Source organism: Chrysemys picta, chromosome 1 (genome assembly GCF_011386835.1).
Source record: "Chrysemys picta bellii isolate R12L10 chromosome 1, ASM1138683v2, whole genome shotgun sequence".
Classification (NCBI taxonomy): Eukaryota; Metazoa; Chordata; order Testudines; family Emydidae; genus Chrysemys; species Chrysemys picta.
This window is the reverse complement of record NC_088791.1, coordinates 168,231,650-168,254,382: the sequence shown is the minus strand read 5'-3', so window position 1 is coordinate 168,254,382 and position 22,733 is coordinate 168,231,650. Positions and strand designations below refer to the sequence as shown.

At 43.7% G+C, this 22,733-nt stretch overlaps 1 protein-coding gene across 4 annotated transcripts in view; it reads right to left on the bottom strand.

The window, feature by feature from the left end:
• Positions 1–22,184, bottom strand: part of CRYBG3 (crystallin beta-gamma domain containing 3) — a 136,971-nt gene extending 114,787 nt beyond the window's left edge. For 2 of the 4 annotated variants that reach the window (XR_010599826.1, XM_065589255.1), the window contains exon 1: positions 21,709–22,184. Coding sequence is in view for 2 of the 4 variants with exons in the window: in XM_065589255.1 (XP_065445327.1) it covers positions 21,709–22,164 (456 nt within the window). In the remaining 2 variants the exon portion in view is untranslated. The remainder of the gene's footprint in view (positions 1–21,708) is intronic. The other 2 variants (XM_065589258.1, XM_065589262.1) reach the window with 2 other exon arrangements.
• Between the last annotated feature and the right edge of the window lie 549 nt (positions 22,185–22,733).

Sequence of the window (22,733 nt, the reverse complement as noted above, 5' to 3'; positions counted from 1 at the left end):
AGCTATGCCAGCCATGGGCAAAAGCTTTGAACAATTGCTGGACTGCTGCTGGGCTGACTCTTCCAACCACTGAGGCTATGTCTACATTACAAATTAATTTGATATAACTATGTAGCTAGATAAGATCCCATGGGAAGCAAGTCTTAAGGGAAAAACTACTGAAGACAGTTGGCAGTTTTTCAAAGAGACATTATTAAGGGCACAAGAGGAAACTATCCCACTCTGTAGGAAAAATAGGAAGTATGGCAAGAGACCACCCTGGCTTAACCAGAAGATCTTCAATGATCTAAAAATAAAAAAATAAAGAAGTCCTACAAAAAGTGGAAACTATGTCAAATTACAAAGGATGAATGTAAACAAATAACACAAGGGGGAGGGGGGGAAGATAACTCAGTGGTCTGAGCATTAGCCTGCTAAACCCAGGGTTGTGAGTTCAATCCTTCAGGGGGCCACTTAGGGATCTGGGGCAAAATCAGTACTTAGTCCTGCTAGTGAAGGCAGGGACTGGACTCGATGACCTTCCAGGGTCCCTTCCAGTTCTATGAGATAAGTATATCTCCATATATTATTATTAAAATTAGAAGGGACAAGGCACAAAACAAGATCAAACTAACTAGAGACATAAAAGGTAACAAGAAAACATTCTACAAATACATTAGAAGCAAGAGGAAGACCAAGGACAGGGCCCATTACTCAAGGGGAGAGGGGGGACAACAATAACAGAAAATGTGAAAGTGGCAGAGGTGCTTAATGACTGCTTTGTTTCGGTTTTCGCCAAGAAGGTGGTGGTGATTGGACATCTAACATAGTGAATGCCAGTGAAAATGAGGTAGGATCAGAAGAGGCTAAAATAGGGAAAGAACAAGTTAAAAATTACTTGGACAAATTAGATGTCTTCAAGTCACCAGGGCCTGACGAAATGCATCCTAGAATACTCAAGGAGCTGACTGAGGAGATATCTGAGCCATTAGCGATTATCTTTGAGAAGTCAGGGAAGATGGGAGAGATTCCAAAAGATTGGAAAAGGGCAAATATAGTGTCCATCTATAAAAAGGGAAATAACGACAACCCAGGGAATTACAGACCAGTCAGCTTAACTTCTGTACCCAGAAAGATAATGGAGCAAATAATTAAGCAATCAATTTGAAAACCCCTAGAAGATAATAAGTTGATAAATAACAGCATGGATTTGTCAAGAACAAATCGTGTCAAACCAACCTGATCGCTTTCTTTGACAGGGTAACAGGCCTTGCAGATAGGGGGGAAAACTATAGACGTGGTACACCTAGACTTTAATAAGGCTTTTGATACTGTCTTGCATGATCTTCTCATAAACAAACTAGGGAAATGCAACCTAGATGGAGCTACTATAATGTGGGTGCAAAACTGGTTGGAAAACCATTCCCAGAGAGTAGTTACCGTGGTTCAGAGTCATGCTAAAAGGGCATAACGAGTGGGGTCCCGCAGGGATCAGTCCTGGGTCTGGTTCTGTTCAATATCTTCATCAATTATTTAAATAATGGCATACAGAGTACACTTATAAAGTTTATGGACGATACCAAGCTGGGAGGGGTTGCAAGTGCTTTGGAGGATAGGATTAAAACTCAAAACAATCTGGACAAACTGGAGAAATGGTCTGAAGTAAACAGGATGAAATTCAATAAGGACAAATTCAAAGTACTCCATTTAGGAAGGAACAATCAATCAGTTGCACACATACAAAATGGGAAATGACTGCCTAGGTAGGAGTACTGCAGAAAGGGATCTGGGGGTCATAGTGGACCACAAGCTAAATGAGAGTCAACAGTGTAACACTGTTGCAAAAAAAGCAAACATCATTCTGGGATATATTAGGAGGAATGTTTTAAGCAACACACAAGAAGTAATTCTTCCGCTCTAGTCCACGCTGATTAGGCCTCAACTGGAGTATTATGTCCAGTTCTGGGTGCCATATTTCAGGAAGGATGTGGACAAATTGGAGAGAGTCCAGAGAAGAGCAACAAAAATGATTAAAGGTCTAGAAAACATGACCTATGAGGGAAGATTGGGAAAAAAATGGGTTTGTTTAGTCTGGAAAAGAGAAGACTGAGAGGAGACATGATAACAGTTTTCAAGTAGGTAAAAGGTTGTTACAAGGAGGAGGAAGAAAAATTCTTTTTCTTAACCTCTGAGGATAGGACAAGAAGCAATGGGCTTAAATTGCAGCAAGGGAGTTTAGGTTGGACATTAGGAAAAACTTCCTGTCAGGGTGGTTAAGCACTGGAATAAATTGCCGAGGGAGGCTGTGGAATCTCCATCATTTGATATTTTTAAGAGCAGGTTAGACAAACACCTGGCAGGAATGGTCTAGTCCTGCCACGAGTGCAGGGGACTGGACTAGATGACCTCTCGAGGTCCCTTCCAGTTCTATGATTCTATGTCACTGAGTGGTGTGAATAACCCACACTCCCTGAGTGATGTAAGTTATATCAACCTAAGCACTGGTGTAGACAGTACTATGTCAGCGGGTGAACTACTCCCACCAACATAGCTAGGGCCTCTTGCAGAGGCAGGAGTTATTAAGCCGACGGGAGTACTCTTCACCAGAAGCACTACAGCAGCGCAGCTACAACGATGAAGTTGCGCCGCTGTAAATGGGGTAGTGTAGAGACAGCCTCAGGTTGTGTAGCCAATCAGCCCAACACTTGTTAGGCTGCCCAGAGACTGACTCTGCTGCAGGGCCTGATTCCTGACACTGCTGATACATCCATATAGTGTCATTGAGATCAGCTGCAATGTTCTTGTTCTCTACCCCATGTTTTCATCTCCACTTTGCTAAAGATATTCTTGGTTCAGAGATCTCATTTCACTGAACTCCCCCCGCTCCAACAGAATCCTCTTTTAGCATATTCAAGGTTTGGTATAACACCATTTTTGTCCTCCCTTTTACACTAGCTCTTTTGCTTCATGTTTTGAGGGTGCATTCCCCCCTCGCCCACTACACACATCCTTTACTCTTCTTTGGCAAAGTGATTGCTTTTTTCAGGGACATTAATTCTCACTTTATTTTAATTATGATTTTTCATTTTCGTGCAGTGCCAAGACAGCAACCTTTGGAAGACTATTTCAAATCCTGAGGGATGCAGGTTAACTACCAAAGGCACAATCATCATACATAAGGGAGTCTCCCTAGAAGATATGAATGAGAGGAAGAACTGTAAACCTAACAATTCTATCAAATACAGATACACAAGGCCATGAACTCTCCTAATTCTACAGTATCTGACAGGGATTCTGAAACCATGCTCTGAGGACCAACAGTGGTTTATGAAACTTTTGCTGCTAGTCTGCAAAGAACTGGTTGGTTGTACACTGCTGGTAAGTCATATGGTATTGGTTTCTCCTCTGTTTCAGCAGCCAAACTGCATTTTAAAAAAAAAAAAAGAGACTTAATATTATTTTTCCATATAAGCAGCTGCTATAATTGCCGCACAGACCATTATGATCATCTAGTCTGGCCAGATCAGAGAATTTCATCAGGTGATTTCTATATTAAGCCCACAATATCTGGTTGAAACACAGCAGCTCTTTTAGAAAGATATCCAGTCTTAATTTAAACACATCAAGTGGTGGATCCACCACATTCCTATGTAAGTGTTAAAAAACTGTATCTTAGTTCTGAATTTGTCTAGCTGTAGCTTCTATCCACTGGATCTTGTTATGCCTTTGTTGGCTAGATTAACCAGTCCTTTAGCAGAAAGCTCTTCCCCATGTAGGTACTGATAGACCTTGATCAAGTCATCTCTTAACCTTCTCTTGGAGAAATGGAATAACATTGAGCTTCTTAAAGTGCTGCACTGTAAGGCAAGCTTTCCAGACCTCAAATCATTCTTGTAGCGCTTTCTTCTCAGAACCCTTTCCAATTTGTCAGCATTCTTTTTGACGTGTGGACACCAGAACTAGACACAGTATTCCAGTAATATTGTCACTAAAACCTATACATATGTAACACTAACTCTGTACTACTTGATATTCTCTTGCTTATATATCCAAGGATTATGTTTGCTGTTTTAGCCACCAGTTTGCACTGGGAGCTCATGTTCAGTTGGTTATGCACCATGATCTCCAAGTCCTTTTCTGAGCCACTGTTTGTCCCCCCATCCTGTAAATCACACCTACATTCTTGGTTCCCAGACATATGATCTTGCATTTAGCTATATTAAGACACATGCTCAAGTAATCCCTGCTTCTCATGTGATCCTAATCACTCTGGAGAAATGATCTGCCCTCATAATTATTTACTATGCCACCAATTTTTATCTAATCTGAAAATTTTACCAGAAACTATTTTGTGTTTCCTTCCAGATCATTGATAAAGATATTGAACAGAACTGATGTACGAAGAGATCCCAGTGTGACTCTGACATTTTGGAATTCAAACCAGACCAGTAAGGGGTTGTGTCACTGCCTACCCTGCAACTCTGGGTATCTTAAATGCTATGTATTCCTGGGGGCATTCTGCACCAAAAAATAAAAAATTCTGCACCAAAAAATAAAAAATTCTTCATATTTTATTTGTCAAAACAACACTATATAATCACGCCAGTTTCAATTATTTTGGTAATTTATTTCAAAATACCTGTCAGCAAGTATGTCTGTAACAATACAGACACACACAAAATTCCAACATGAGTAGAGAGTTAAAGAAACCCCTAGCACAGCCCAGTTCCTGTTTCTCTGCCCTCTCCTGCAAAGAGCCCAGCCGGGAGGCCAAACACTCACACACACACCCCACACCAGAACCCATCCATGGGGCCCTCCCCGGCCCAGACACTTTCACCCCCTCTACCCGAGAGGCCAGCTGCAGGGCCCCTCCGGCCCAGAAACTCACAGTGCTTCCCACCAGAGCCCAGCACAACTACCCCCAGCCCAGACACTCACATCCCTCCCCCACCAGAGCACAGCCATGGGACCCTCCCTGGCCCAGACACTCTCACCCTCTCACCCCTCCCCAGAGCCCAGCCACAGCCCTCTCCACCCCAGACTCGCACCCCCAACCCCTCAGAGGCCAGCTGCAGGGACCCACCAACCCAGACATTCACACCTTCTACTTCCCAGAGCCCAAAGATCCAGAGGGAGAAACAGCCTGATGCTGGATCCCAGGCTTGCATGGAATTTTCTGCGCACCACTGCCTTCTTCCTTCAAGGTGTGCTGGGAACTCCAGCTGCAGGGAACCCTCCAGTTCCCACCCTACCTCACCCTTGTCTTCTATTTCCAAGCTGGGGTCTGCTGGGTCCAGTGGCCCCAAGTGGCAGACAACATCTCTGCAGCCCATTTCAATAGGGGAAATAAAGGAAATTCTGCATGCACAACATGAATTTCTGCAAAATTCTGCATTGCGCAGTGGCGCAGAATCCCCCCAGGAATAGCTATGGTGCTTTGGCTCACAGCCCTGACACCAACAGCCAGCCTACAAGCATGCAGGTCACACCCTGAATGTGTGGTCATATCTTCCACCAACCAGTTATTTTTTTTGCAGAGTGAACCCAACACCTGCCCAGTCGCAAAAAACTGTCTGCCCTGTGATGTCCAGCCCTCTCCTGGAACATTCACAGAAGTTATTATGTTTGTTGTTTCTTTAAAAAGTCAATACACTGCAGTCATTGTCAAACCCCAGTTAAAATTGAACACACTTATTTCAATCACAGCACTATGTTGGTTTATATTAAAAGTAAAAAAGTTTACTTTATTAAAAAGAGAAGTTTTAAAGTGAGTTCAAGTATAAGGGATAAAGACAAAAAGGGTTACAAACAAACAAAAGTAAAAATATGCTTTCTCATAGCTAAGACCTAACTTAATAAGCTAGGATCTTCGTTCAAGGCAATTTCCTCACCAATCTTCCTTTTCTAACTAGCTCTTAGCCAGGATCCCCATAGAGTTCAAGGCATTGGTTTGCCTTGTCTCTGCAGGTGAAGGATAACTTCAGGGTTCATTCCCCCCCCTCCATCTCTTTATAGTCCAGTAAACCTTTGAAATGTATTCTTCTGAAATGTATCCCCCACATAAAGTTCCTTTTCCCAGTTGGCGTGGATGCCATGCTGTCTGGTATAGACTCCATGCTGTCTTCCCCCCTTTCCCCACCCGGGTGATTTTTACAATGCAAATGATCTCTTCCTGGAATCTCTGATACAAATAAATAGCCCACCTGGTTTGAGGTGTTGGCCTCTTCCCGTTGTGGAGAAAACCTGTTTATTATTTCCCTCTGACATGCCTGGTTTAAACCGATTTTAGTTATAATTCCATCACATCTGCATAATCCCTTGAGTGTTGACTGTATATACATCACACCAGAATATTAATGATCAGTGAGATTTTAGTTTTCCAATGACATATTACATGACACCTTTAGATATTGATTATACCAATAGTGTGTTAGGTGTAGTGAGTATGTCAGGCCTGACAAGAGTTGCTGACACAGAGCAGTGAACTACCAATAGGCCTCTGTGTCAGAGACTCCACTTTACACACTTCAACTGGAAGATGACTCCCTGTTTACACTCACTTTGAGATTTATCAGTTAATCAGTTTATAATCCATTTAGTATGTACTGCACTCATATTACATAGTGTTAATTTTTAAATCAGATCATGTGATACTACGTGAAATGTCTTACAGCAGTCTAAGTATATTAACAGTTACCTTTGTCCACCAAACGTGTAATCTCATCCAAAAATGTCATTTGTTTGATAATTCCCATATTTCATAAAACCAAGTTGATTGGCATTAATTATGCTGACATCCTTTAATTCTTTAGTGATGTAATCCTGTATCAACCTTTTCATGTTTTAGCCCAGGATCAACATCAAGCTAACTAGTTACCCAGATCATTCAGTTTACCCTTTTTAAATATTGGCACATTAGCTCTCTCTCTCTCTCTTTTTTTTTTTTTTTAATACTACCACCACTCGGGTACAACAGATGTTACTGTAGGTTACTTAGTTAAAAGTGTCAGAGCTTTAATAGGTATTCTAAATGAATGATTAAAAATGCCATAACACACACTCAGAAGCAGGGAATTGTCTTATTGTGCTTTATGAAGAGACCTGTGTAGTAAAGGGGAAAGATTTCAATAGTAATATTTTTGGACAGCACACTCTATAATGGTGGGGGAGACTTGCCAGGAAAATTAAGCAGCTCCAAAGAAAAGTAATATTGTAAGATTCAGCGTCTCTAAAATGAGTCCCAAAGCCATAAATAAAAAATAAAATGTCAAAATTATGAATGGTAGCTCAGAGAGACAGCTAGACAACTCTGAGAATCCTACATGGCTAGATTAGCAGAGGTTCTACTTTAGTTGTAATTTGTTGCAGAAAACTTCCTGTTCAGCCAGTGTTCATTCTCACGTTGAAAAGGAAGGAGAGGCAGTTTTGGGGGCGTAAATCAAGCAACGTCAATAGTAGTTGATCAATTTTCCTGTATTCCCCCCCGCCGATTCATTTTAAAGCAAATTCTTGATCATCTATTGAGGATTACAAAACCTGGCAATCGCCACAGCAGGACAATTATGTCATGAGGCTCTAAAAATCACCCCGTGTATCATGATTATTCAACCCCTTGCACAGCACTGAAAAGGGATTGAAAGCACTCTTTCTTAGGACATTGGCAAGGTATCCAGCATACCTTTAAAAAAAAAATAATGAAAAAACCCAAACCTCTGGCACTGTTTTATAAACCTCTCAACTAGTTTTCTGTCATCTGAAATAGAATTACCTTTTCTTCCTCTATTGTGCAAACACAGGGATTATGACTCAAAGGCTGCCAATTGTTACTTGGTTGTTTAGATCTATTTTCAGGATAATTGGCTCTAAACTCACAGTACTAAAGTTAGAGCATGTGCATAAGTGTTTGCAGGATCAGGGCTTTAGATTGCACAGTACTGTAAAATATTTCAGAAGCCAGTGGCCATAGCTGGTCAAAAAAGGGGAAATAATTAAATATATTGAAATTTCCAAGTTGTTTCCATTTAGTATGATTCAAAACTGAACGATTTCATTTTTCTAATGTCTTTCATTAAGTATTTTCCCCCTCATTCTTCCCTCCTTCCATACCAGGATTTGCCATTCTCACCCCCATGCCAGAATTCTACAGGCTCAGTGTGTCCCCCAATTCCACCAGAGGTTCCATGTGCACCCCATTTCTTCCTACCATTATTATTGCCTTCTTTCAGTATGGGAGATAATTCATGCAGAGTGTTCAACACACTAAACTCTATTGGGAGGATAAGCAGAAATGAGATGGGGTATTGTTATGCTGGAAGGCATTAACGGGTACCATCAACCGGTTCTTTGATCCGCAGTCAATTACAGAGGCACTGGAAGCTGTGGCTCTGCTAAACAGAGGAAAGGGCTCCATGTGTCCTTCATTCTTCCCTTTCCGGTTTTCTGATTTTGCCTCAAAATCAATAGGGGTCTGACCACTGGTGCCCTGAAATTTTGGAATTGGATTGGATACAGTGTTCAAAAGTTATCAGGTTAAATACAGATAGAGAAATGCCATCAAGTTGAATGTGACTACCACTTTTACAAGGGAAACAATGCTAACAACGGTGGCAAATTTCCCCTCAAGTTTCTATACGATAGGCAAGGCCTAAATGCCTTGCTCGTGGGAAAGAGAGTCAGCATCCATGCTGGGGTTTGAACATTGACGTTCCTGGCTCCTGATCATGTGATCAGGCCACACTATCTCTGAAGAACTGCTAGAGAGGAATAGCAAGAAATAAAGAAGATATGTGGAGAATATAAACATAAGGTGAGTTTGTGTTTAGAGAGTCAAATGAAAGCAGACAGCTACGGTACTTGAAGCGAATGGGAAACAGGAGGAAGATTGGAAGGTAAGGAGAGAAAGGGATAGAATACAGAGAAAGAGATAAGGAGAAAATATAAGAGAAAATAAATTCAAAGGAACAAATAGTCATGAACTTACAGGGAGAAAAGTGGTAATCAAGAGACTGGATTAAGGTAAGGAGAGTAGGGGAACAACTTCAACTTCTAAGTCCTCCTCCTCAATCTTTTCTTTTTTTGGTCAGTGTGTTGTACACCTTAGATGCACTCAAATTAACAATTCCATTTGGAACTTGTTTTCCTTGCCAGATTATGTTAAGCGATTTAGATTTAAAATTCTTTCAATTTTAACAAAGTCTAATTTCTTCTTGAACAGTTGATGCTGCTCGTTTACTTTTGCTTTTCATTCTACCAGGATAAGGAAATCAAATAGGTTAATTTCACTTTCTGTATATGCAGCGCTGTTTCTCATGCAGTATGCCAGCTACGAAGTGTGTGAGAGGTAGAGGTATTTTAAATCTACACAGAGAGAGCAAACCACACTTTCACAGTAGTTTTAAAAAAAAACACATACAAGACAATCATTGCTATATCAAGTTTTATGGAACTTCTTTTTAAAAATAAACTCAGAACTGGACTAAACCCTTAAATTTCAATTCTAGCACTAAGTGAAATAAATGTGATGGCCCAAGATCATCCTCACTGAATAGCTTAATCTGCATTACATGCAAGAGAACTGAACAGCAGTACAAAGGCTGTGAAATAGAGAGAGAAAATTTTCATTTTGGTGCAGAGACTAGTTCAATATTGTTCACCGGGATTATAGCAGATTACATCAAGGTTTTTCTTCTGGCATCTGTCAAGCATGGCAACGAACATTAATACAGAATTCTCTCCATCCATTCTCATCTAATAGGTTAGGTGAAGTTTGCCATGTGCTACTCAAATAAGAATGCTATTATCTACTGGTACATACTTGTGATGCAATATCAGTAACAGAGTTTGAGTTATTTAAATTAGGTAAAGTTTTAAATAACTGCAACAACAGAATGAAACAGGAAATCAGAACCCATTATACAAGTATTTTAAAAAGGAGAAAACCAAGGCCCTGATTCTGCAAACATTTCCATGTATTCTTAACTTTATGCATATACGTAGTTGTACTGATTTCAGTGGGACTACATACAGTTTGTAAGATTGTGGCCCAATAGTGGTATTTGCAAACTGTAAAATATCCACAAAAAGAATTTATACAGGGAACCTTGCAAGACAGATTTTTAACAATATGAAATGACAGTGACCAAATATAATAATAATAATTCATTTCCCAATTACAAATAAAATGGTCAGGTATTTTTCCAGCTTTTAACTGATGTTAAAAAAAAAAAGGTCATTTTTAATGGAAACTTTTCTGACATTTGCTTTGAATTAAAGTGAGTCTTAACCTAACAAAGGGAGAGAACTTCACAGCCAAGGTTGCTCATAAGTAATAATTTGCAACCTATGATTCACTATACATTTCCCCCATCACGAAACTGTCTATACATAAAGTTTAGTACTAAATACAGTTAAGCCCCCTGGCCAGCAAAGCAACAGGTTCCCCGAATGACCTTGTTCCTGAGTGATTCTAATTTTAAAATTTCCATAACGCAAGTGAAGTTAGGCTCACAAGTTCGATTATATAAAAACAATTTTATAAAACCTAACAAATTCAAATATATTATAAAGGAAATGCCAATGGAAAATGTTTGAGTTTAAACATTCCCTTTCAGTGTTTGTAATCTAAACATTACAGCATATTGCTATTTTATGAAAATCTGAAAGTGCAATACTGCACACTAATCTTAGTGTCCAAGGTGTATGAAGAGCAGAAAGTATACGAGTATAAAAGGAGGGAGCGTCAGATTTTCAGCCTTCTTCCAGCTTTAACAATCTTAAATATTATTAGAAACACTGACAAGAACTTCCAAAAAAAAAATCTTGATTTTTAAGCTGTTGTTATTTCTTTCAGTGGATAAGATGACTTTGGTGAGTTTTTATCATGCTAAGCCTATTACTTAAAACCTGGAAGCCCTGATTGCATGCATGTTTTGGAAGCTATTTTATATTGATTCTAGCATTGAATTTGGTCACCAGGAAAGGAATAATTATGCTAACTTTCACAACAGAAAAGAGTACATTGTTTTGTTTCATATAAAAAATAGCACCCTTGTGAATAGTGTGCCAATAACATTTTCCCTAGTAAATGTCTTACATTACTCTACTGGCTGTTAAAGCTTGGAAGCAGTGAATCAATGCCTACTTGCTTGATGCATTTTCTAGCATCTTGTTGAATCAGGGACTCTGTTACTATTGCCAGATATAAATTGTGCTTTTTCCCTGTATAATCTGGAAAGAGTCACATGATGGAGAATCTAGGAACCAATTTATACTCCTGGGGGAATTCTGTGCCCCCCCCAAAAAAAAATTATGCGCACAAAATTTTAAAACTCTGCATATTTTTATTTGTCAAAACAACACAATATAATCACACCAGTTTCAATTATTTTGGTAATTTATTTCAAAATACCTGTCAGCAACTAGGTCTGTAACAATGCAGAAAACAAAAAAGATTCCCCCAGGAGCAGAGAGTTAAAAACAACCTAGTTCCTGTTTCCCTGCTATGCATTTGTTGGGCACATCAGTCTGGGTGTGTCACACGTGCCAGCTGGGCACATCGTGGGAGAAAACTCTGCCCCTCTAGTCTTTTAGTCACTTCTCATTTTTTCATCCTGCCCCCGTAGGGTTACCATATTTCAAGTTCCCAAAGAGAAGTCACTGTCAGGGAGAGGCGGGGGAAAAGGAGCTAGAAGGCGGGTACAGTTGGAGGGGTCTGCATGTACTGGTAAAGGGTATTTGGAGGTGCTAGAGGTAGGGTTGTGTGTGTGTGTGTGTGTGTGTGTGTGTGTGTGTATACACACGTACACACTGGGAGGGTTATGTGGAGATTCTGGAGGGAGCTGTGTGAGGCCCCCCCAGCCCAGACACCTGCACCCACTCCCCCTCACAGAGCACAGCCGCAGTGCCAAACACCCACACCCTCCTTCCCCTGAGAGCCCAGCCACAGACTCCACTCCTTGCAGCTTCATTACTGTACCACCGAGCAGGGATGACCCGTGCCTGCTGATAGTGAGGGGAGGCACAATTTAAAGGTTCGGCCACTGCTGGAACAGCTCCAGTCACGCCCTCCCGGCAAGGCTCCCCCTTACCCTCAGGCTTCCCTCCCAGAAAGCAGCAGCCCCTCCCTGTTGCTCCTGCCTCTCCCTTGGGGCACAGCTTGCTGGCTCCAGCAGCTGCCGCACAGGGAGGCCTGGCCACACCACGTGACCGAGAGGGGCTGGTTAACTCAGAAACCGCAGTGGGCCTGCACCTCCCACACAAGTGCGCTGCAAGCTGGGTAGCCGGTCCCTGCCAGGTCCAGCAGCCGCTAGTGGCAGGAAAAAATGAAATTCTACGCGGAACATGAATTCTGGGCAAATTCTGCATTGCACAGTGGTGCAGAATTCTCCCAGGAGTAAATTTAGTTTATTTTTATTATTTTTCTGCTAATAGAGTTCCCTATAATACATTTTGGTTTGTTAAGTCTAATTTTAAACATTCCAAATGATTGGAGCTTCACCGTTGCTGGTATCACGTGATTATCATCTCTGTTGTAGCACACAAATAAGACAATTTCAAAAATCATATTCTGCCTGGGGGTGGGGGCGGGGGCAGAGTCTCTTTATTAGTACAGTAAAGGGAAAGACTTGTCAGGCAGATGGTGAATGTGTTCAAAGACATTCTAAAAGAGGTCTCAATTCGCATATGGGCCAAAGATAGCCACAAGGTAGCAACTTAAAGAAAATAATTTCTAATGAAATGTATTACACCTCATTCCAATTCCTGGCAGTTCAGATATAACAACTACTCAATTAAATGTGCTTTATAAACACTGACAATTGTTGACTAATATACGCTAGCTAGCATACATTTTTATTATGCTAATAATATCACCCACAATATATATTTTAAGCATGTAAGTATACGCAGTAGTATAGTAGTTATATAGCTCAGATTGGCCTGTACCTTTGATATAATCACACTTATGCTAAGTATCCTATAACATCTTGCACTAGCTGTAGTAAGCCTTGGCTTGAGAAGACAGGACTGTCAGTATCAGGGCAGATTACTATTTCTTCATGGCAACAGGAAAGCTACCCACACAGACCTAGGAGGTGCCTTCATGTCCTTTAGTACCTGGAATGCATATGCTCAGAACAAAGGTAAGGGTGCACCATAACCTGAAATACATAGGTTCAGAACCAAAGATAAAGGGGTATACCATGGTACCAGAAACCAACAAGGTAGAAATCTGATTAATTAAATCCAGTTTCAAAAGATGTATATTGTACCTTTTTCTGGTAAACAAGCAGTGGTCACCAACCTGTCGATCACGATCGACTGATCGATCCTGGAGCCTCTGCCAGTTGATCGCAATCTCCAGGCCACTAAAAGTCCAGCAGCGCAACAGGGTTCAGGCAGGTTGCCTGCCTGCCCTTGTCCCACGCCGCTCCCGGAAGCGGCTGGCTGCTGGCACGTCTCTGCGGCCCCTGTAGGGAGGGAGAGGAAGGCGGCTCCGCACACTGCCCCTGGCCCCAGCACCATCCCCGCAGCTCCCATGGGCTGGGAACCAGCCCATGGGAGCTGCGGGGGCGGCGCTTGCAGGCATGGGCACCGCATGGAGACCTGCTGCCCCCCTCTTCCTCCAGGGGCCGCAGAGACGTGCCAGCAGCCAGCCGCTTCCGGGAGTGGTGTGGGGCAACGGCAGGCAGGCAACCTGCCTAAGCCCTGCTGCGCCACTGGCTGGGAGCCACCTGTTGTAAGCCTGCACCTCACACCTCCTCCCGCACCTCAACCCCCTGCACCAGCCTCCCTCCCAGAACCCACAGCCCTCACCCTCTCCTACACCCCAACACTCTGCCCCAGCCTAGAGCCCCCTCCTGCACCCAAACTCCCTCCCAGAGCTTGCACCCCTCACTCCTGCACCACAACTCCTTGCCCCAGGCTCAGCCAATGAACACCTCACACTTGAGAATGTTACACTGATTTGTGACAATCCCTGAAGGTTTTTGGATCTATAAACCACAAATGACAGTAATAAAAAGTAAAATTCATGAAATGTCCAGTGGATTCTATGAGATTAGGTGCAGTGTCACCATATGACCCCAGCAACCAAACTTCCTCCAGGACTTGCACCCCTCACTCCTGCACCCCAACCCCCTGCCCCAGGCTCAGCCCGGAGCCCCCTCCCACACTCCAAACCCCTCGGCCCCACCCCCTGCCCCAGCCTGGTGAAAGTGAATCAGGGTGGGGGAGAGCGAGCGACGGAGGGAGGGGGGAAACGGAGTGAGCAGGGTGGGGCAGATCCTGGGTTGATCTTAAATTCAAAAAGTGATCTTGTGCATAAAAAGGTTGGAGACCACTGGTATAAAGCAGTGTTTTTAAAGTTCGGGTCGCGACCCAGTACTGGGTCATTGCATGCAAGGCACTGGGTCGCCTTGCTCAGCACCCAGGAACCCTAGCAGCTCTGGTCAGCACCGCCGACCAGGACGTTAAATGTCCCGTCGGTGGTGCTGCCCAGCTAAGGCACGCTAGTGCCTATCTGTTCTAACACCGTGCTGTGCCCCGGAAGCGGCCAGCAGCTGGTCCGGCTTCTAGGCAGCGGGGTGACGGGGCTCCGCGTGCTGCCCCCACCCTGAGCCCTGGTGCCTGTGGGTGAGAGCCACATAGAGCCGTTTGCATGCCTCTGCCTAGGAGCCAGACCTGCCGCTGGCTGCGTCCAGGACACAGAGTGGTCCGCGGTGCCAGGACAGGCAGGAAGCCTGCCTTAGCACCCCGCTGTGCTGCTGACCGGGAGCTGCCGGAGGTAAGTCCGCACCTCAACCCTGTGCCCCAATCCCCAGCCCTGAGCCCCCCCAAACCCGGAACCCCTTCCTGCACCCCAAATCCCTCATCCCTGGCCCCAGCCCAGAGCCCTGACCTGTTCCCATACCCCAACCCCCCAGAGCCCCCTCCCACACCCCAAACCCGACCGCCAGCGGATTTCCCTGATGGGCCGCATGCCAAAGCTTGCCGATCCCTGGTATAGAACCTTTTTCCTGTACCATATTAATGACCCTGACTGACACTGGGTATTTGGTCTCTTGAGTATATTTCATAACAAAATAATGAACCAAAGTGTGGTCAAGCAATTGTCTATACCAGGGGTCAGCAACGTTTGGCACACGCCTCGCCAGGGTAAGCACCCTGGCGGGCCGGGCCAGTTTATTTACCTGCTGACGCGGCAGGTTCGGCCGATCGCTGCGCCCACTGGCCGCGGTTTGCCGTCCCGGGCCAATGGGGGTGGAGACAAGCCACGGCCAGCACATTGCTCGCCCGCGCTGCTTCCCGCCGCCCCGATTGGCCCGGGACGGCGAACCGCGGCCAGTGGGGGCCGCGATCGGCCGAACCTGCTGCGTCAGCAGGTAAATAAACTGGCCCGGCCCGCCAGGGTGCTTACCCTGGCGAGCCGCGTGCCAAACGTTGCCGACCCCTGGTCTATACAGTTTATGAACAAGACGTTCTTAGATAGAATAAGTAAAATTCTACCATTTTAAAAAGTTCTGTTAGAAGCCACATGGATGAATGGCACAATAATTTAATTAAAAGCCCACTGAAGCCAAAATTAAAAGTTAGAATTGACTGGGTTGTTTGCTTTTCCCCCCTCCAATTCAATGAGAACTTTGTACAAAGGCCCTCAAAATCAAAACCCAAAACAGCCCCAAATTAGTTCACTTCTTCTGGTAGCTATTCAAATGAATGAAAATGCACTGAAAAAGAAAATTTCCTGGATAAAACTTGCTGAATGATACAAAAGATAACTAGTAGCATGCAAGTGTTTTGAAGAAGGTTTTGGTTATAACTCCCCGTTAAGATGAATGACTGGATAGGACAAGTTTCACACCTACCTAGAAGCTTCTTTTGAGCCAGATTCCACAGAAGCCAAACATTTCTAACTGAATCAACTGTGCACTGATTTACATGATCAGAGCTGTATCTGCAACCAGAAGGGCTAGAGAAACGTATTGAAATTAAAGAAGATTCTATCTGGAATATAGCAAGTTGGATGGGATTTTTCCACCCTGTGGATTTGGATGGCTCTGAGACAATAACTTTGGTGGCAATAAAAATGAATATATAATTTTTGAAAACAAATAGCTTAGCAGAACATAATGCCCAAGTTCAATGGAAGTTGATGCTGAAGCTGAGATGCAAAGAAAACATTCACTATATTTGAAGCCCGACCAATGTGCCAAAGGCAATGGTTCTGAAAAACACGTTTATACAGGCACACACTAGATGAAAGGTACTTCCCAGTTCTTAGAATTTTATTTAGAAGCATAGTAGCTCCATTAAAGATGTGGCTCCAGTTTTTTCCATCACAGCTTTTAACAAATTGCTAGTCTGCATGTGTTATTTTTTCACAGGACATCTCAAGCATGTCTCATGTTTATCACATCTAAAAAATTGCTCTCAAGCATAAGTTATTAACCAAAACAATTAATCAAATGAAGCACTCATGAGATTACAAGATGCTGATTACCATTATCAACAGTGATCAGAAAATTTCAAAGAAAACAGCCTTACCGATCTAAAAAAGGCTCCCAAGACAGCAGGGGGCAGGATTTGCATCACCAAGCTGAGCGTGGGGATGGGCATGGTCCAAGGAAAAAAAAAAAAAAAGCAGCCCAGAAATAAAGCGGCCCCAGAGTTAAGCGGAAAACCCTACAGGCCACAGGTGGGTAATAAAAACCCACCCAATCTTGAAAAGGTAAACCCAAAACTTGCTTACTCTAAGCCACTTGGCAACAGATGTAGAACCCTCGGCATCATTTGTTCTTTGGGTGGGAGGAGAGGGGAGAGGAGGAAGGAAAATCAGCAGTTCAGTGACTCCATAGAAGTGTTGTTGCCTAAGCTTTGGGAACAATCAGATCTTTGGTTTTGGATACACTCAAGTTCTTTTTCTCTATGCTTTCAAAGTTGCAACTGGCCAGATTCATTCCTAATGTAACCCCACAGGGGATATAAGCCGTCAATGGAGATACACAAGGGAAGAATTTGGCCCAGCAGGTCATACTACTTTATTTATTCCTGTCCTTAGTTGAACCACTTCCCTGTTCTTAAATTCAGGGCTAGTTAAATTCTCACAATATCAAGATTTCTTTCTACATGTTTTAAATTTGACCCGATTCCAGTTTATTTCAAAATGATACTTTGGATACAAAATTAACTAACTTGGCTTTATACGGTATTTGGCTTTATAGATTTTCCTAATATTTCATGAAAGAAGCATTCCGCAATTTACTTTATGTAGTCCATGTAATAAAAACATGCATATAAAGCAGCCTTCGTTTTCTCCATACTTTAACAGATTATACATTTTTGTACACTATGAAGCACACTACATAAAAATGGCAGAGAAACCTGTGGCACTCTTCCCAGCTCAATGGTTTTAAATGTACACAATCACGTTAATTGATTAAGAAAGCCATCAGTGGAAACCAAATACAAGAAATTCAGCATTCCAAGCATATACTCTGCAATCAAGCAAGACAAAAAACTTGAGCAAACCAAATGGGACTCTTCATAACTTAACCAACACTTCCACTTTCAACAGAAGTCAGAGCTGGCTCTCAGGTTACTACACAAAGAATTGTACACCAAGGCCAGAAAGCCTCATACAAAAAATAAATCAGTTTGGACTATCTAATCAATAAAAAGCTCTTGACTGCATGCACTGAAATCATGTTCACATTTTATCAAGTTCCCAGACTCCCAACCCTTCAGGCAGATGGAGGGAGGTCTACCATTCAATTAAGTCTACAAAGCTCATTTTTAAACTCCCAAATCATTGAACTGAACTCTCCCCACCATCACAGGCATCTTTCTGTTTATAGTGGGACAGCCTGAAGGAATCCAAATTAGGATATTTCTGTTCCCTATTGACCATAACAAGGAGCATTTTCTTAATGGCCCCTTAAGATCAGTACTGATCACTACTCCAAAGCACCAACAAAAAGAAGCTTGACTAGACATCTTTTGGTTGCCTTTTCACTTTCCAAGTCTGTTCCTCTTCCCTCTACATTAATCTCTCCTGGCAGAGATAACTTGCCCTGGAGCCAGAAAGATGCTTTGGAGTCTAGTATTGTTCTTATTTTTTTTTTTTTTTGGTAGTCTAGGTCACATTAATGAAAGGCCAATGGGGCCATGCCTACTTGGAATATTCAACATAGTGATGCATCAAATACTGACCATTTTGTAGTGACATTTAAGAACCTCTTTAATCACTATGCATCTAAAGGAACTTTTAAGATAACCCATTCAAGACAGTAGTGCAAATTGCACTTTTAATTAGAGATGATCTCATCCACCACACTTCCAGTAAGCTAGAGAAGCAAGAGTTCTGAGGTAACTTTGAAATCCACATCTTTCACAAGAATTACTTAGATATCCACCAGCTCATTGGATTGATCAGCATTTTCTCTGTCTATTTCAATGCATACCAATATCATTCCTGAAACACCAAATTTAAAACCCATATATTAAATAAAAAAGGTCTGATATAGAAAAAAGCTGATCATCTGACAAGTTTGGTAACCACAAGTGACCCCAGTTGAGCAGTGTCAAACATGATACTCCATGCATCTTTTCATAAGAAAACGACTGTATATACTCGATCATAAGCCAGTTCATTTATAAGCCAACCCCCACAAGATGGATAAGTAAAAATGGAAAATTTGTATGACCCATTCATAAACCGACCCTATAATTCAGGCGTCAGCAAACTTTGGCTCCCGGGCCATCAGGATAAGCTGCTGGCGGGCCAAGATGGTTTGTTTACTTCGTGCGTCCGCAGGCACGGAGGTAAACCTAAATAAACAAAGTGTCCTGGCGCGCCAGCTGCTTACCCTGACGGGCTGGGACAGCAACTGGTGGGGAAATGTTTTTTGGGGGGGGGAGAAGAAGCTGGGGGTCAGGGGAGTAACCCCTGTGACCACCCCCCACATGACCCCATCCATCCCTAGCCCGGGATCCCCACACTCTCCCCATCCCATCCCTTCCCACCTTATCTGGGGCCATGGGAGAATGTCTCTGGCCTGGCTGGAGCTGCTCCGGCAGGCTGGGCAGCACGGCCGCAGCCTGCTCTGGCGGGCCAGACTGAGCAGCACGGCCGCAGCATGTTCTGCAGCATGGCCGCAGCGTGCTCTGGAGCCCGGGCGGCGTGGCCACAGCCTGCTCTGGGGGGTGGGGCCGAGCAGCACGGCTGAAGCCTGTCAGCCCCAGAGCTGCAGCTGCTTCGGAGGCTGGGGGGAGAGCAGCGTGGCCAGAAGTGGAGAGACTCTGGCCCCGCCTCTTCCCTTCTGGCTCTGCTGCCTCTCCTTATTCCCTCTGTTGGGGGGAGGGGCTGTGTCCCACCTCTCCCTCTCTATACCCATTCATAAGCCGACCCCCGACTCTGGTGCTTCCCTTTTTTACTAAAAAAATTCGGCTTATGAACGAGTATATACGGTACACAGTTTTCTTTTCTCCTTTTTCATTCTTCTGAGGACAGTGGCCAGAAATCAGAAACCAAGTAGAGATCTCAGATCTTACTTCTCCTTACAATCAATGTGACACATTAATAACCTGTTTCCTACTGTTAATACTTCTATTTCTTGTAGCCTTAGTCCCATCTATATGGGGTTGGATCTTCCAGTCCTTCTCCATTCCAGTTGATCTTACAGTAGTTCCTCAGAAACTCCAAAGCTATTCAAATCCTTTTCTATGACATCCATCCATCTAGTATTGGGTCTTCCAACTCTTCTCTTACTCCCCACTTTGAAGTTTAACACCCTGTGTTTTATATATTCTTCCACATCTTCTTTTCACATGCCCAAACCCAACTAAGCCTGGACTCCTTCTGCTTTTCTATAATTGGTACCACCTTCACACTTCCCCTAATTCGTTCATTTTGAACATGGTCCATCCTTGTAACTGCAAGCATCCACCTTAACATTATCATTCCCCCTGTATTCAAGATCTCCTCCTGTCTCTTCCTCAGTGCCCTGCATTCAGAGCCATACAAAAGTGCAGGCCTAATTATTACAGTCTTGTAGATCTTACTTTTCAGTTTGATAGGCACTCTCCTAAGGCAGATCACTCTGCTCACTTCTCTCCATTTAGTCTATGCCTTTCCTGTACTACTAAAAAGTTGGTCACTGAATACCATTGAACCTAGGTACTTGGACTTCTGTATTTTTGGTACTGCTTAGGATTGTAACTGTAGGTCACATATTTCATATTAATATATGAACACACTATCAGTATTTGTATTGCAGTAGCATCTGATTTATAACACAGAAAGAGAAAGCTATAATAAGTAAAAAATTTAAAAAACAAAACAAAACCCAAAATCCTATACCCAATATTGCAACCTTTCAGTTTCCAAGAAAGGGGTTAGAACCATTTGGAAGAAAATTACCAAAAAAACCCAGAGTCATTGATTGTCAGAAACTATTTTCTATTTGCAATGTTAAGAAAGTTTGAACAGTATTTTTCTGGTCTGCGTAACCCCAAAACCAAGCATTTAAATGAATGTTAGCAATTTTGATGCAGTTTATTTACAGTAATAGGGGAAAAAGCAGGTTGATAGGATACAGCTACATTTATACAGAAACAGACAGGGCCAAAAGCAAAACTCTAGAGCCAGTCACCACCTGATCATCGGGGGTGCAGGTCTAAAGCCTGCAGCTCAGGCTCATCTCTGAAATTATAAAAATTGCACGTAATGTCTCAGAGATAGTCCACTGGTAAATTTCAAAAAGCATCACTTCTTGTCCTGTGGAGAGTCTTCCTGTCAAGTTTGTTTCCCTTCCCCAATTCATTCTTGAAAATAACTCTGGGGAGGAGAGAAACACTTGAGACTGACTAGGCAGGTACATTCGTGTTGTCACTTTAAGGATGGTGTTCTGGCTAACAGAAAATGAATCTGCAATTCTACATTGCTTTATTCCCCGGTGAGACACTTAAAAGTAGTTTCATTTCTTCATTCACTAATTTGTCCCAGTGTTATATTGCTACTTACATAGTTTCCATCAGCCCATCCAACTACCATCTTCAATTCTCTTTGTATCAGAGCAGTCAATCCTTTCTTGCATGGACTGAAATTTACGCATCTGACATAGATTTCAAGGCGATTTTTAAAGCATTCTACTGTTTTATGGAGATTCTGGCAAGGCAAGGTTCATAGTGCCACGCTCAGTGAAACTGTCACAGCTTGAAACCCTGCCTCTGACTGACACTGTGACATTACCTGCTCTTTGCGAGGCTGCTAGGTTGAGGATCAACAGAGGGAGGGGTCCCAATAACTTCTCTCTCTTGTAACCCAAGCTGGACTTAAACTTTACAATACACACACACACACCCTCTCCAAGCTGCTCAGAATAATAAACAACAACAGCCTCCCTCCTTTTTAGTGTTGTAATATCTGGAAGCGCCCCAGCTGCCCTTGGCAATTGGCACGTAGCCACTGACTTCTGCTTCTCAACCTGTTCCAAGAGTTTGGTTGGCAACTGTTTCCCATTACACTGTGCAGTGCTGGAGGGAGCCAGAAATGAAAGTGGATTCAATGGGGCTGGGTCTCAGTAGGTGGGGCGTACTAGAGATCTTCAGCGTATCCCTCCAGATCAAAGAGAGAGAGAGAGGAAGAAAAATGCAATCAAGAAAGCCAGGCTGAGGCAGGCAAGTTCCCAACAAGTTCCCCACCGCTTCCTGATGCGACTGCGTGCTTACCTGTGCGTGGCCGGCTCCTGGAGGTGCGCCTTGTCCCCTTCCTCCTGCTCCTCCTTGGCCCGGGGAGGGCTCTTGGTGAAGAACCTGGAGAAGCTGCTGTGCCAGGAGGAGCCGGTTCTCCGGCTGCCCCAGCCCGACATCTCCGGCACAGTGAGAAGGGGAAGCGGCGTCGATGGCTCGGGGCAGGACGGGATCCCTTCGCCGCCTCCCAGCAGCGCAGCCCCCCCGCGCACCGCCGCGCCTGCCCGCTCCAAGTTCTTCCCTAGTCCATAATCGCAGAGGGGAAGAGACGCGGGGAGCTACACAAACGAAGAGCGCAGGCGGCCACACTGACCTGCCCCGTCCCCCCAGCCGCCGCCGCCGCCGAGACACAAGAGCGGCTGCACGGTTCCCTGCCGCCCGCCCCGCAAGGCGGAGCCGCGACGGCCTGCCAGGGGCACGCCCTCTCCCCCACATCCCATCAGCAGCCCGGGCCGCTGCAGCTCCACCCATTTCTCCTCCTCCCTCTGCACGGCTTAATGGGCCGCTTCCTCTCCAGCCCCTACCGGCTCGTTAGCCAGGAACTTCAGGTTGATTGAGTTGAGTCTTGCTTTCCCCAGGCGACCATGTTAATAAATCATAACCTCCACTCCACATACGCACAGTGTTTGGTTGTAGCACATGCCAGTGGAGCACCTTGATTCACTTTGCTCCAGAGCAAGATGGGCATTAGTTTAAACATTTCCTGCTTAAATGTTCTACTACTGACACAGACCCAGGAGATGGGCCCATGCTTTAGGGCAGACTCTGTTGTCTTTAATTATTTGCACTGAACATGCTCCAGGCATGAGTAAAGCTTGACACTCCAGAACAAGCAAATACTAGACTTTATCCCCCAGGAGTTTACAGTCTGAATTAGATCTATGGCAAAAGATGAGAAACAAAAGGTTCAGGTGTGAAGCATACGAAGGATGTAGGCTATTAATACAGACAGGTAAAAACAGACAAGTATTTACAATCTAAATTAGACATAACAGGATGAGATG